We start from the raw sequence: 11,656 nt of genomic DNA, 5'->3' as shown, positions 1-11,656 counted from the left end.
GCATTTCGGTTTTTTCCCCAGTGTGGCAGGACGTGAATCAAAGCAAAGGCAGGCGAGCAAATCTGGGGCCTGGAAAACTTGGGAAAGCTGCTGAGTTACCAAAAGTACTTTGGATAGGTAAATGCTACTCAAGTGTCAGGAGAAGGGAACATGTATATAGGTGTCTGGCATCTGTTGGACTCCATCCCATTTTGGGATAGTCCAGGCGAGAGAACGGTAAATCCCCAAAATATATATTCTCTGGCTTAAATTTGAGTGGGGTTGGGTGTGTGTGATAAAGGGGAGTGAAAATCAAACCCGTTCCTCCTTGGCTTCAAAGCTTGGACTGCAAGGAAGCTCTATTCAGGTAGGATGTAAGGGCAAGGTTTTCCTTATTCAGCAGAAGTGTGAGGCAGGGTAACACAGTTGCAGCCAACCTAAATCAACAGCAGCTCTTTTTCCAGCCACAGCCCTGTTTATCTCGGACCTTTTATGCTCCTGTGACTCCAGTGGTTCACGTTGTGCTGGGTGGCATCTTGCCTTAATTTTTCAGAAAAGATTTAAGGTTAATGGCCGATGTCCGGAGCACTTTGTTCTCCAAAATGCCTGTCCCTCCTCTCTCTATGTGAATTTCCTCAACTTGCTCAGATTGTTCTCGTTCCTCCTGCAGGAAAGACTCACCCGCTTGTGCTGCAGCTGCTGAACAACCGCAGCACCCCAAAAAACAGGCAGTGGTCTTGCTTTAGGCTGCAGGGCTGGGACCCTGCAAGGGGGTCTCAGGGAGAACGGCTTTTTGTGGAACGTGTCTGTCCATCCCCCACCCCCATCCAGAGTCCAGCTCATCCTGGTTGTCTATTACAGCTCTAGGGGTATTTAGAAGCCTGAATGTTCCCAAAACTGAGTGAAGACCCAAATTTCTAAGTAATTTTGGTCGCCTAACCACTCAGGTGGCCCCAGGGAGGAGGAGTACTCCTTATGTACTCAGCCTGACTCCAGGGCAGTGGGTGTGAAGCACCAACTGGCTTTTCAGAGCCACCGTGCCTCATTAAGTGTCTTGGTGTTTTGACAGACCCAGGCACGAGATACTTTGGATTATCGACCCTGGCATGTGCCAGGTTTCCTAAGGGCAAAGCGTAGCTGTAGATTTTGACTCTCAAAGGTGTGAGTACTGCCAGAAGAGGAAGGGAAATGGTCCAGTGGCAGGCGGATGCAATACACTTGGTATGGAGATGGAGCAGCCTTCCTCTTCCTGGGACATCCGCAGCAGGTCGAACATCTTCACAGCTTTCTTCATCCATGCTTTTGCTCAGGCCTGCCGAAACGCAGTCCCTTTTCAAATCACTTTGGGGACAAATGTGTGAGATCTCCCCTTCCCGCTGCCTGGTGGGGTGAGGCAGAGCCGAAACACTCCCAGCCAGGGCAATGGAAAGAGTTAAAGAGCAACATGATGAGCAGTCCTCAGGGTTTGGTTAAAACTTCTGGAGCTGTTGTTTGGTTTCCAATCCTAGAGAACCGAAAGCAGTTTTGGAAAAAACGAAAAGCATGTGAAGCCACCGTGAGGTCTGGTGCCTCCAAGGTCGCGGTGTGATGCTGCTGATGCCGGGCAGCCCCACAGCACTGACCACCTCTGTCCTTGCAAAATTGCCGTAGGGGTAGGGGACAGTATGGCCAATGCGGCTGTCCTCGCCCCCGTGGGTGGGAATCACCATGAGATGCTCCAGAACCAGCCATGTCAGCCCAGGGGTGGGAGCCACCCTCCATCCCCAGCCGTCGGTGCAAGGAAAAGCGGGGGCAAACACCCTGTCAGGCTTTGCTGCCCCCACCCCAGCCCTGGGTAGGGGGGATGCCACCAAGCCACCCTGCATGGGCACAGACCAAAGTCCCTGCAGGGACCCTGCAAACAGGTGTCCCCTCCAGAGGGGACCCTGTGCAGAGCTGGGAAGAGGTGGGCATGAGGCACCAGTGTGGTCTCTCACCGAGAAGAAATGATGGCAGGATAACCCTGCCAAGGCCATGGTGGAACTGTTTTTTGAGGTGTAAGAGCTGTCCTACACTCTGAGCAAAGACTACTCTAGAAAAAGCCCTCTGCCCTCCCCCCCCGCTGCAGTTGTGGGGGGATCATAGCAGCCCCTTGCAATGGGGAGAAATCAGAAATCTCTGTGAGGGGCCTTGTGTCATGCTATGGCGGGGACCGAGGCGCTTGGCACCCCCACGTGCTCCCTCCACCTCTGTGGGTGCTCACAGCATCCCTTGCAGGCAGCCCCGGGCAGAGCTGGCCCCTCTCCATTCCCTCGCCTGCCCAAACACTGTTTCACACCTCATGTTGTTGTTGCCATCACTGACACAAGAGATCAAACTCGTGGCGTTTTGCTAAAAGCCATGGGAAATCACTCCCACTATACTCGCAGCCTTTCCTTACATTTAGCTTAGCAGACTTTCAGTACATTCATTCCCTTCTTTTTTTTTTTTTTTTTTTGTAAAACAAAAACAAGCAGCGTGCTAAGAAATGCAAACCCGCTGGGATGTTTTCAGCCTTGGCCAGAGCTGTCTGAACACCCCCCCCACCCGCTCCAGGGCCAGGAGGCTGACTCTGGCCGGGGCTCAGCGGGCGGCTCTCTGGGACAGTCATTTCTGATTCCAGCCGGTGTTAAACGGGCTGTCAGAGGGCAGAGCGAAGTTGTTCCACCTCTGCTCAGCACCGGACCGGACGGCAGCAGCATGGCGCTCCGGGGAGCCTGCCTGCTCCTCTGCCTCCTCGCCCTCGCCCACATCTCCAGCCAGCAAAATGGCAAGGTCCGGCCAAAACCGGTGGCTTCCAAGAAAGGTAAGGAGCAGGGGCACCTTCCCTGCAAGGAGACCTTGCGGGGTCAGGGGGGATGCAATTAGCCCGGTTGTTCAGGCGTTTAGCAGTGCTTTAATGAAACTTTTTTAAAAGTGTCCAAAAACCTAATAAAGTGTCTTTTTTTTCTGCCCTGTGGGAATGATTGTGTAGCCCTTCTGTAAAATAGTGAGGATATTGAAATGTTTTAGTGAGTTCCTACCTTGAATAAATTTGATGGGTCAGCTTGGTCTGAATGTCAGAGGGCGACGCATTTTCCACTGTACCTCAAAGGTTTGCCCCAAATCTTTTCTCTACTAAAATCTCCGTTTCTATGACCCCTAGCCCTTCTCATTCATTTTTCAGAAGCAAATAAGTGGCAGATGACAGACTGCTGTTGTAGATTTGGAGACATGAGTAGGCAGATAATATATAATCCATTAAATATCAACATGGATCTTCATTTTGTAACACTTGCCCCAGGTGTTTGTCAAGCTGTACACGAGCTCCGACTACTCAGGCTTACCAGAGGGTAATGCATACAAAAAGATGCCCAAGTTTTCTTTTTCGTGGTTTTGGGGGTTTTTTTCCTATGTGTTTTTTGCTACTGCCCCATCCTTTCCCCCTCTGACTCAACGCACATTAATTACAGGAGAATGCAGGTAACGAAGTGGTTTGTCTTGCAGCCCAGCAGCATGTAAGCCCGTCTGCCGGACGGGTCCAACTGCAGTTGCATGGGCTTGGATCACTTCTGGCGGGTGCTTTCCTGCTTGGAACGAAGCGGGGAGCGAGGAAGAAGCATCCCAGGAATTCGCTTGTCCAGGCTGCTCGCTATGCTCACTCAGTGGCTATTTTCGTCAGATACCATCCTTAAGAAATTTTTCCTTTTTCTCCCATTAGATCTTTCTATGAAATCATGGCATAGCTGCTTATTCCGCACCTCTAGTCTGTGGCTGTTTTCTAGAGCAGAAAATACGCCCTTGGGCTCATGTAGGGTACATACGTGCATTGCACTCACGGGAGGTACCAGGAGACAGAGAGATACCTTTCTCAGAGAAATCTTATTTTTCTCTCTATATCACTGCAACTGCTGTTTGTAACTGATCGGTGACAAGAAGGTGGGAGAAAAATCACCCTTTTGATAGGAAAATGGGGCTCTGATTTAAAAACATTTGAGGGGGGTGGCCTGAAAATCAAGCCATCTGGAACAGCTGGTGGCAATTTTTACTGAGGGCTTGGGAGTTTCATTTCAAAGGAGAGGTCAAGTTTTCTGTGGGGAAAAGGGAAAAAAACCCCAACAACTTGGCATTTTTTGGCCAGCTGCATCCAGCCCCGCGGCGGGTTGGCTGCCCTGCCTTTACTGGAAACTTCCAGCATTTCTTGGTTAACATTTTTCTGATTTTTTACCAATGCCAGGGGCTGGGGCAAGAGGGAGGAAAGTGCTAAAAATCCCCCGTGAGGCTCCTCTTTGCCCCCAGCCCCTCACCACGTCCAAGCCTGCCTGCCCACCCAACGCAGGGGCCGAGGCTCAGCCGCTCCTGCCATGAGCAAGGGCAGGATGGCCCCATCCCATCCCCATCCCATCCCCATCCCAGGCCCCCAGCACCCCTGGCCCGGCTCACCCCCTGCCCTTCTCCAGGGAGGGCCAGGCAGGGGGAAGCCACTGCAGGGTTGGGGTGTTTGGCTGGATTTATGTTTTTTTTAATCTGCGAAGCCAAACCACAAATGTTGGAAAAGAACGATGATCCGAGCCAAACTTTTCCTCTCTTTTTTTTTTCACTTTTTTTGTTTTTTTTTTTCTTTTGTTCTGTTTTTTCTTCTTCTTTTTTTTTTTTTTAATTATTGCTTACATTTGGATCTGCTTCAGAACACAAATGGTGCTGGTTCAACATGAAAAAGCCAAACCACAGCATTTAGAAAACGCTGAGACAGCACATTCACTTTGCCCACTATTGGGGGTTTTTTCCCCCTCAAATTGCTCCCCAGTGATTTTTTCCAGATGCAGTGGTTCAGCAAACTCTCCCTGAACCCTGATGGCTTGGGGGGCATGTGGGATTTGCCCTCCTCTGGTGGGCCTGGGGGTCTCACCCAGAAGGGTGCCTGGGGGAGGTGGGTGATGGCACTCCCCTGCTTTGGGGTGCAGGCTGGGGACCCACCAGCCCTGGGGGGGGGGGGTGTCCCCTTGGTCACAGCCACAGTGGGGTGCTGGGGGCATGGAAGAGACCATCTTTGTGTAGCTCTCACATCTATTTTTAAGGTAATTGGAGACAGAAATTGCAGTCAGGTGCTTAAATCGGTGGATAGCGACTGATTTGCTGCCCCAAAATTTTGGTGTAACCTTGTCATCCAGGTGCTCTTCCCTGAAAATGCCCATGAACATTTACCCAGCACAGGTGTGTTCAGTACCCTCCTCTGATCCAGGGAACAGACTGCAATATGGAACCCAACTTTTCTGGCTGGGACATTTCTGGAAATGCCTCATGTCAGAAGAAATACCAATGGTGGGGGTGTTGATGACAGACATTGCGAACCAGGGAGATGCTCACCCCACAGGGGGACAGAAACCTGTTTGGATGGGAACAAACCAGATGATGGCTGCCCAGGCAAAGCTAAGCAACCCAAATATAGAACCAGATTTCATAAGGGAATAGTTAAATAATCAAAATTAAGTACAGAGGGATTTGTTTGTTATTCACCATATAATTAGAACAAGGAAAACCGTGCGAGAGCTCCCATTTGCAGCAAGAAATACATTGCTGGCCAGGCTTTCAGACCAACAGACTGTTGTGACCCACATCCTTCTGTGAGTCTCCTTTTCATCTCGCCTCTGCCTGTGCTTAATCCTGCTGCTTACGGTTAGCCGCACAAGGACCCACTCCAGCTCCCACAGGCAGCACTGGCAACCCCCACGCTGGCTTCAGCCGCAGCAAACCCAAGCTGTAATACCTTTGAAGATGGGCTTCAGGAGGGGAGCCTTGAGGAAACAACAGCACAGAGACAAAACTCTGGCAATAAAATAGAAAACTCGGTGCCTGCTGACGTAGCCGCGGTACTCCCTTTGTAGCTGAAGTGCAAATGAACTGCTCCCGGTGCTTACCATGACACCCCAGTGAATGTGCTGCTGTAGGAACATCTTGTGGCCCGGGATTTGGAAATGAGGTGGTGAAAAGGGACAGGGTGCTTTGGTAGTCAACAAGGAGATGTGTCACCTTGTGTGGCAGGGACACTCTAGATGGGAACCCACCGGCAAACCCAGCTGGAACAATGGAAGGAGCCCCAGCAAGACTCATCGCCATTGTCGTGCCATGGCCCTTGGATGTTACTTAAACCTAAGCAACATTTGGTCTGCTGCAAGACAAACTTGCACGGAAAAAAACCCCCACCTGCGTTAATTAGCTGTTTCCCAGAAAGTGTTTTCATCAAAGGCAGCAAAATAATAACTAGTGCCTCAGTCTTAAGTGATTCCATTATAGTTAATTGAGCAATGAGTAAAGCAGCTTGATGCCCTCCTCTTGATGTGTCTGCCTTTTCATATTCATGGCACCTTGTAATCTTTGGGCTGGTGGTTTTGGTCCGCATCCATGCTGCTTCCCCACTTGCCTGCCTCCGTGCCTTGGCTCCCCATCTCCATGACCCTCAAGGAAGCCCGTCCTACTGCGTTCATGGGCAAATTGTCCCCTTTCCTTTCACCCCATGAGGACTACCACATGCTTATGCCAGGCCAGGTAAAGCAATAGGAGCAGCAAAGATAGTGTAACGAATACAAATGCCTCAATGTCCGATCTCCCACCTCCTCCAAAGCATAACGGTCCTTTTGCTCCTAGACAGGAGAAATCCAAGTACCGATTAATAGCTGGTTGAAGCCGTTGCGGAGGCAACAGACCTAGCAAGCCATAGGCTTTAGTAGCAGGCTGCAACCAACTCTCCAGCCAAGGAGGCATCTTCTCGCAGCAGGAGAGCAACTCTGGCCAGTTTTTGGGTACCTGCACTGGGGATGCTGAAGGCAGAGGCATCTGTGATGGCCTGAGGGATAGTGTGGTTGGTGGGCTGAGGGCTGGGGTGGCTGGTGGTGCAGGGGCAGATCCAGGGGAGGTACTGCAGCCCTTCCAGCCCCTTCCTGCTGAGCATCAGCCTGGCGAGCAAAGCGCTTTCCTGCCAATGCACCCATGAGAGCACACTAACACAGGGGCACAGCAAGGCATGTGTACAGAGAAAATTGATGCGTTAGGGTGTTTAAGGAAGCCAGGAGGCTGTGCTGTGAATAGAGAGAGGGAGGGCATGTTTTTGAGGAACAGGGGGAAAAAAAACAAAACAAAACCAAAACAAAACCTCACCTATTCATCAGCAGCTTTTAAGTAAGTTCCCCACAAAACACTCGTGTGCAGCAAGACTCCTGCTTGGACAGGGCAGCATCAGATGGTGCCCTCCTGCATTTCAGGAGGTTGATCCCAGTGCTGCACCGCCCCAGGTGAGCGCCCTACACGGGGGCTCCAGAGACGAGCCTGCACCTTGCGATGCTCACACGCACGACCCCCCAGCCCAGCAGTGCAGCGGCAGCCCAAGGGGAGACCCCTGTGGCACGAAGCCCTACAGGGTGCAAAGCCCTGAAACCCCAGCTGGGAAAACCGGGTTGGTGGTGGAACCAGGCTAGTGAGCAAACATTCACTCTGATGGACGTGCAAGGGGACACAGGTGTTGACTTTGTGGCCTCTTGTTTGTCTTTCTCTGAGGGCAGAAAAAAACCAGGGACTTTTGATGATAGGAACAGCTTCGGCTGCCTCCCTTGGGCCTGCCACCAATGTTTATGCTCCTCCCTTGATTTCTCCCACAGATGGTGTGAGCCTTAAAATGATTGAAGACCTGAAGGCCATGATTGACAACATCTCTCAGGAAGTTGCTCTACTGAAGGAAAAGCAAGCACTCCAGACAGGTAAAGGACTCGCTGAAGAAGACACAGCTTTTGCTTTGAGAGTGGAGCTGCTTATAAAGCAGCTACAATCGCTCCATGTGTTTTGACAAGAGATGCCCACATGCCCGCGACAAGGAGTCCATCACGGGGAGAGAGATTGCGGCATCAAAGCAAAGCGTGGGCTCGCTGCAGTTCCTCCAGGCAGATGAAACTCCTCAGGCAGTTAATGACATGAGCTGAGCAGCATGGGGCCCCTCTCTTTATGTGCTAGAGCTCTCCCTTTGTAAAGCTATGGATATTTCTATGACGCTAAGCCAGATGTTCATTTTCCTTTACAAGTTAGAGGGCTGGGTAATGGATTAGTCTGTGCTTTAGTCAAATGTAGCTTACTCTTTTGTCTGTACTCCAGTGAAATGATGACCTGGTCTCTTATACATACTCCAGTATTGCCAGGGAACCTCACTGGACGTCCGTCCCACACATACATAGGACAGTTCCAAAATGTCCATCTTCCAGCCATGCTCCACAGTTGCTCTGTGCAAAGTCAACCAACATCGACAGGAGAGGGATTTGCAGAACACAAAACAGAAATGAGATGAAAATGCAAGTTAAGGAGAGTTTTCTCCTTAAAAGAAAAGGAACACAAACAAAATCAAGGCTTTAGTTCCAAGCTCACACTGATCGAGATGTAATTGGTTTGGCTATTAATGCATGGCTCTGATTAGTTATTGTTGGCTAGAGTACCCTGCACTCTCAGGGTTTAGAGCTTAAAAGAAAAATAAAATAAATTGCTATTCTTAACAACAAAATCAGAGGGAAGTAGAAACTTCCTCTGAAGACCTCAAGCTACACAAACACGACAGTTCTTATCAAAGCTTATTAAAAAAGACATTCTTTTCATCTTGCACAATTAAGGTGATTGAATTAGCATTGCAGACTTTTTCTTTTCCAAAACATTCCAGCACTTGGCAGTGCTCATGATGCAACCCTTGCCTCCGACAAACTCATCAGAGGAAGTGTAGCAGCAGCTGGGGAAGAGCAAGGCCAGGGGAAGGGGCAGGAGGATCACGCCATGCCTCTGCTCCGGCAGTGGCAGAGCCCAGGAGGGTGGCAGGGGCACCCCGAGATCCCCTTTTCCCAACAGTTTGCAGATGGGGAGGGCACAGCCGGGACCCCCCTGCTGCCGAGGGTCGCTGTGCAGCCTGAGAAATGAAGTTTGTAGTTTGGCCACTGCCTTTGCTGCTGCTGCCTCTTCCTGGGCACTCTTTTTAAAACTGATTCCCTTTCTGTCTTTTTTGTTCTGTTTGTGTGGTAACCGCTCAGTTTGCCTGAAAGGCACCAAAATTCACCTAAAATGCTTTCTTGCATTTTCGGAGACCAAGACGTACCATGAGGCCAGCGAAAACTGCATCTCACAGGGCGGCACGCTCAGCACCCCCCAGAGTGGGGAAGAGAATGATGCTCTCTACGACTACATGCGCAAAAGCATCGGCTCGGAGGTGGAGATCTGGCTGGGCCTCAACGACATGGCGGCGGAGGGCAAGTGGGTTGACATGACGGGCGGCCCTGTCCGCTACAAGAACTGGGAGACTGAAATCACCACCCAGCCCGATGGCGGCAAGCTGGAAAACTGCGCAGCTTTGTCAGGGGCTGCCATCGGCAAGTGGTTTGACAAGAGGTGCAAAGACCAGCTGCCCTACGTCTGCCAGTTCATGATCGTGTAGCGGTGGGGGTTCCCCCCCTGCCCACCCGCAACCCAGGTCTTCCCCCTTGGCAGCAGGATTATAAAGCTATAGGTATGTGTACGTGTACACGTACATAGGCACGCACACGCACATACATTCAAGTAGAGTCGCTCCTTGCGAAGAGTCATCACGGCACGGTGTCAGATTAGAGAGCATTAGAGCATTTTGTTTGGCCACATCCAGCCCCATTAGCAGCTGCATCGTTCTTAATAAGGCATGATTTATAGATATATTTTTTTACACAGGGACTTTATTAGGATGGCTCGGTTGTTTTGGCAAAGAACCAGTGCAGCAGTCCAGCCTGGCCAACAGCCACCTCGGCTGCCCGGGGCTGCCACTCTGCAATGTCCTTTCCCACCTTGCTGAGCTTTGTTGGGACACCAGCATAGCTAGTTCCTGCTTTCTTCTCCTGTTTTGCTTCCCTATAAGCCCTGGCAGCGATTCGTGGGAGCTCCTTGTTCCTCACAGTGCCCTGATTCAGGCTCCTGGGGATTGAGGTCCTGTCTTGATGAGCAGAGGGACTTACTCCTGCTTTGCATTGAGAGATACAATTGGGCTTATTGGCTGAGTACCAGCTGCTCAACGGGTTGTCCGACTAGTCCAGTAACGTGCATGAATAAAGTAGCAAGTAACAGGCATGGGTTGACTTACTAGGAAGGACAGTGTCCTTTCCAGAAGCTTTCCCTGCTTTGTTGGTCCTTTTCTCATCAGCCAGAAGCCATTTTCACTGATTTCAGTGGGAGAGCGAGACCCACTGCCAGATCTTTTTAAAAATCCCATTGGAAGCTTTATTTATGCTCCAGCAGCTTGGGGGAAGCAGTGATGACTTGCAGCATAGTCAGTCAAATATATTCTTGGAAGTAGAAGATGAAAGTATTATGTAAATAACAAATGTAATGCTATTAGGCAATATTCTGCTGTACGAAAAACAACTGTGTGTTGAAAAGGAACTCCAGGACAATTCACTTTAGCAGCTTTAGGAATCCTCTGACCTGTTTAAGTGATGGAAACCCAGCTGAAAAAGAGTCCAATCTTTGTTGGTCCAGGCACAGTCCTCAGCAAACATAAATCTGCTGAGTACTGTTTGTGCCAATAAAGTCATGCCCAGCTGAAGGCCTGGCCTCAGTAATTTTTTGCTGAGAAAAGGGTTAAAGAAACAAAAATAAATTGAAATAAAGAGCAATGATGGGAAAGAAGTGCAGGCCACCCCGACAGCTTAGCAAAGCTTTGCTGGCTGTTGGCTGAAAGGTATCAGCGGTTCTTTGCAGTTCAGAGCTTGGTAATAACCCCTCCAGTATGGGTCATGTCCCCTGCCCTGCCAGGGTGGGAGTGTCAAGACATGATGGTCTTGGGGAGCCCCTGGGAGAGGTACTTCCATTTGCTGCTTTGTTGAAAATGGCACGATGGTGGGTCTTCCAAGACATGGAGCGGGAGCCATGCTGGAGGGATCGAAACACATACACAAATGCAGAGTGTATACTTCCAAGGCTGTCACTATTGCCAAACTCTCCGCTGTTCAAATGACTATAAAATAAAAAAACATATATATAGCTTGCTGAAGGAATGGACTTGTGTCAATGTGATTGGAGTGCTTTCTTCTCCTTGCATTTCTCTTCAGAGCAGCTCCAGGGATCTGTCAGAGGGTTGGAGATATCAAAGGCAGAGGGGAAAACCAGAAAGTGAGAGCCTCCCACCTGGTGATACGGTTTATAGGATTTCCTCCCCCCATTATCGTCACATGCCATATGGGGTATACAGGCAAGGAATCCTTTTATAGGAAAATAAGATTTCCTTCCTCCCCTTGCTGCTGGGAAATTTCACTCTGAAATATGAGCCAGCCCTGGACCCCGATCCTGAAGGTTTCCAAGGCTCTTTGCTGTAGGTCACAGTTACACCCTACAAGTCAGCTTGTCTCAATATAAACCCTCTCGTTCCCTTGGCAGACAATCTCCCCATGTTTTGAGATACACGTGAATCCAAAGCAGTGAAGCTGGAAGCATTGCTGGCTTTGATCCTGCCTGGTGGTAAACCACAAGGTCTTAAAACACAAATGGTGGTCAAAGAAATAAACAGAGGGCTTTTATGGGAGCCCAGGAACTAAAGAGGGGCGAGGTGAAAGCCACAGACCCCAGTGATGCTGAGCTTCGGGGAAGAAGCGGGTGCTGCAGCTGGACCATCTCTGCGTGGAGTGCGAATCTGAAAAAC

At 50.2% G+C, this 11,656-nt stretch overlaps 1 protein-coding gene across 1 annotated transcript; it reads left to right on the top strand.

The window, feature by feature from the left end:
* Nucleotides 1-2,547: 2,547 nt before the first annotated feature.
* On the top strand, nucleotides 2,548-11,011 carry CLEC3B (C-type lectin domain family 3 member B). The gene is made up of 3 exons (XM_075055399.1): nucleotides 2,548-2,803; nucleotides 7,629-7,727; nucleotides 9,030-11,011. The coding sequence occupies exons 1-3, from the start codon at nucleotides 2,698-2,700 to the stop codon at nucleotides 9,428-9,430; spliced, it is 606 nt and encodes a 201-aa protein (XP_074911500.1). The 5' UTR covers nucleotides 2,548-2,697; the 3' UTR covers nucleotides 9,431-11,011.
* Nucleotides 11,012-11,656: the final 645 nt, after the last annotated feature.

The sequence above is a fragment of the Buteo buteo genome, chromosome 2 (assembly GCF_964188355.1).
Source record: "Buteo buteo chromosome 2, bButBut1.hap1.1, whole genome shotgun sequence".
NCBI lineage: Eukaryota > Metazoa > Chordata > Aves > Accipitriformes > Accipitridae > Buteo > Buteo buteo.
This window is presented reverse-complemented; position numbering and strand designations above follow the sequence as displayed.